This window comes from Chiloscyllium plagiosum, chromosome 25 (assembly GCF_004010195.1).
Source record: "Chiloscyllium plagiosum isolate BGI_BamShark_2017 chromosome 25, ASM401019v2, whole genome shotgun sequence".
Taxonomy (NCBI): Eukaryota; Metazoa; Chordata; class Chondrichthyes; order Orectolobiformes; family Hemiscylliidae; genus Chiloscyllium; species Chiloscyllium plagiosum.
Window position 1 is genome coordinate 47,529,878 of NC_057734.1, and position 3,630 is coordinate 47,533,507.

Consider the following 3,630-nt stretch of genomic DNA (forward strand, 5'->3'; position numbering starts at 1 on the left):
GCCTGTCCAGTCCCATCAGGAGTTTATATGTTTCTGTGAGATTCCCTCATTCATCTAAATCCCAGCCAGTAAAAGCCCAGTCGATCCACTCTTTCCTCATATGCCCGTCCTGCCATCCCGGGGATCAGTCTGGTGACCCGTCACTGTGCTCCCTCAATAGCAATGTCCTTCCTCAGACTAGGAGGCCAAAACTGCACACAGTACACAGGGTGTGGCCTCACCAAGGCCCTGTAACAACTGCAGCAAGACATCCTTACTCCGATACTCAAATCCTCTCACTGTGAAGGCCAGCATGCCATTAGCTTTCCTCACTGCCTGCTGCACCGGCGTGCCAACCTTCAGTGACTGTTCCCACCATGACACCCAGGTCTCACTGCACCTCACCTTCTCCTTAACTGTCAACATTCAAATCATAATCTGCCTTCCTGTTTTTGTGACCGAAGTGGATAACCTCACGTTTATCCATATTATTCTGCACTTGCCAAGTATTTACCCACTCAGCCAGACTGTCCAAGTCACCCTGCAGCCTCTTACCACTCTCCTCACAGTGTACACTGCCACCCAGATTAATCTTGGCCGCAAATGCCATTCAATTTGTTTGTCCAAATCATTAATTAAATACAATAGAACCTCGATTATCCGATTTTCAGATTAACTGAACAAGATCTCAAGGTCCCTTAAAAACCGGCATTTAGGCAACTCAGCCTTCAGTTACAGTTAAACGGCATTATGGTGTGCACTGCCAGATAACCAAGAAACGTTCAGATAACCCGCACTCATAAATTACCGCTTGTCTCCAGTTATCCAAACAAAATACTCCTCGCCCATCTCGTTCAGATAATCGAGGTTCTATATATTGTGAACAGTTGGGATCCCAGCACTGAACCCAGCGGCACCCACTCAATACTGCCTGCCACTCTGAAAAGGACCCGTTTATTCCAACTCCCTGCTTCCTGGCTATCTAAGTCAATACATTACCTCTGATGCCATGAGCTTTAATTTTCCTCACTTAACTCTCATGTGGAACCTTGTCAAAAGCCTTTTGAAAGTCCAGATACATAACATCCACCCTTGTGCACTCTACTGGTCACATCCTCAGAAAATTCCAGAAGATTTGTCAAGCATGATTTTCATTTAGCGAATCCATTCGGACCAGGACTGATCCTGTCACTACTTTCCAAACGCTCAGTTATTACAGCCTTAACAATTGACTCCAGCATTTTCCCCCACCACTGATGTCAAGCTAACCAGCCCATAATTCCCCATTTCCTCTCTCCCTCCTGTGTTAAAGAGTGCGGTTATATTAGCGACAGTCCAGTCTATTACAACTTTTCCAGAGTCTACATAACGCTGGAAAATGTTCACCAATGCATCCATTATTTCTATGGCCACTTCCTTAAGTAGTCTGGGATGCACAGCATCAGGCCCTGGTTTTATTGGGTTTTAATCCCATCAATTTCCCCAGTACCACTTCCTGACTCATAAGGATTTCCTTCAGTCCTTCCTTCATGTTTGACCCTCTTTCCCTTAGCATTTCCAGAAAGTTATTTGTGTACTGCTTGGTGAAAACAAACCCAAAGAATTTCTTCAACTGGTCTGTCATCTCTTTCTTATCCATTATAAATTCACCTGGTTCTAACAACAAGGGACCTACATTTGTCTTCACCAGTCCTCTTCTCTGCACGTATCTATAGAAGCTTTTGCAGTCAGTTTTTAATGTTTTCCGCAAGCTTACTTTCATATTCTATTTTCCCTTTTTGAATCTAACCCTTTATCCTCCTCAGCTAAATTGTAAATTCTCCCAGTCCTCAGGTTTGCTGCTTTTTCTGGCCAATTTATCTGCCTCCTCTTTGGCTTTCACACTATCCCTGAATTCCCTGGTTAGCCACCTTCCCTGTTTTACTCTTACACCAGACAGGGATGTACAAATGTCTGTCAACGCCTATCGACTGTCGACCCTTTAAGTATCCTTGCCAGCTTATCCTAGCCAATAATACCATCAAAGTTAGCTTTCTTTGTGTAGGGATTCCATGATTCTATGATCTACTTCAAGTAACTTCTCTGTTGACTATTTCCACAAGCTTTACCCTATTGTCTGAATATAGTTCCACTGAAGATGTCCATTTCTATTTGCAATGTCCTAATTTTACTGGAACAATGCTATCAATGTCCATTGTAATTGTTAAAACTACAATTGTCTTTTTGACATTTTCTCTTTCCTAAGAGAACAAATCCAAAATGATGCTTTTTTGCCAAAGTGGCTGGTGACTATACAGCCTGTTCCCACTCTAAAAGAAATTACATCCCACCTATGACTACTAAAATTGCAAAAGTCTCAAAACAGGGTCTGACAAGTGTTTTGTACAGCAGAGTTGCCAGTCCACTGCTGACTGGGAACATAAGACCATAAGAAATAGGAGTGGAAGTAAGGCCATTCGGCCCATCGAGTTCACTCCACCATTCAATCACAGCTGATGGGCATTTCAACGCCACTTACCCCCACTCTCCCTGTATCCCTTAATTCCTTGCGAGATCAAGAATTTATCAATCTCTGCCTTGAAGACATTTAACGTCCCGGCCTCCACTGCGCTCCGTGGCAATGAATTCCACAGGCCCACCACTCTCTGCCAGAAGAAATGTCTCCTCATTTCCGTACTAAATATACCCCCTCTAATTCCAAGGCTGCGCCCACAGGTCCTAATCTCCCTGCCTGACAGAAACAATTTCTCAGGGTCCACCCTTTCTAAGCCATGAATTGTCTTGTAAGTTTCTTTTAGATCTCCCCTCAATCTTCTAAACCCGAATGAATACAATCCCAGGATCTTCAGCATGTTTACAGGAATCTGTTACGGGGTGACTGTGGCAGCCAGTCAGTCGACCCAGATCCTGCCAAATGGAGAGCTGGTGTAAATGAGAAATCTCTGACTACAATGCTCCAGTGGAATAAAATATTGAAAGAGATAAAGACATGTGAAATGTACGAACCATTTATGTTGGCCAGAGCTGTGCTATCCAAAAAGGCAACATCACTGTTTTCCTTTACCAAACACCTGCAAGAAAATACGGAAAAAAAAACAATTACAACATTTAAAAGACGTGAACAGGGAAGATTCAGAGGGATATGGGCTAAATGCAGGCAAATGGGACTAGTTTGGTTTGGGAAACCTGAACGAGTTGGGTCGAAGGGTCTGTCTCTACCTTAGAAACATAGTTGCCTTAGAATCCTGTTAATTGGTGCTCCTGCTGAAGAGCTTCTGCTTGAAACATCGATTCTCCTGCTCCTCGGATGCTGCCTGACCTGCTGTGCTTTTCCAGCACCACCCTCTTGTCTCTGATCTCCAGCATCTGCAGTGCTCACTTGCTCCGAGTTTTTCCTCCTGCCGAGCTGAAAGCTGATTATTATCGAGGTGCCCATTTTGATTTAAAGAACCTCCTTGGATCATGGTTTGCTCCTGGTGTTGATCACACTGACACACATAAAGTTGTTAGGTGCACCCCAACGACATGTCCTCCTAAAAGGTTTTGTTAGGAAAGGCCAGTGAGATGATTTAAGATGTGGTCTCACTGAGCAATATACCCGGGCGATAGCTGCTGCACAGATAGAACATAGAACATAGAACATAGAAGAAT

General features: G+C 43.9%; 1 protein-coding gene across 1 annotated transcript in view; it reads right to left on the minus strand.

The window, feature by feature from the left end:
- LOC122562427 (saxiphilin-like) overlaps positions 1-3,630 on the minus strand; it is a 15,928-nt gene that overhangs the window by 10,527 nt on the left and 1,771 nt on the right. Inside the window, exon 2 of the mRNA XM_043715283.1 lies at positions 2,986-3,050. Within this exon, the coding sequence (XP_043571218.1) occupies positions 2,986-3,050 (65 nt within the window). The remainder of the gene's footprint in view (positions 1-2,985; positions 3,051-3,630) is intronic.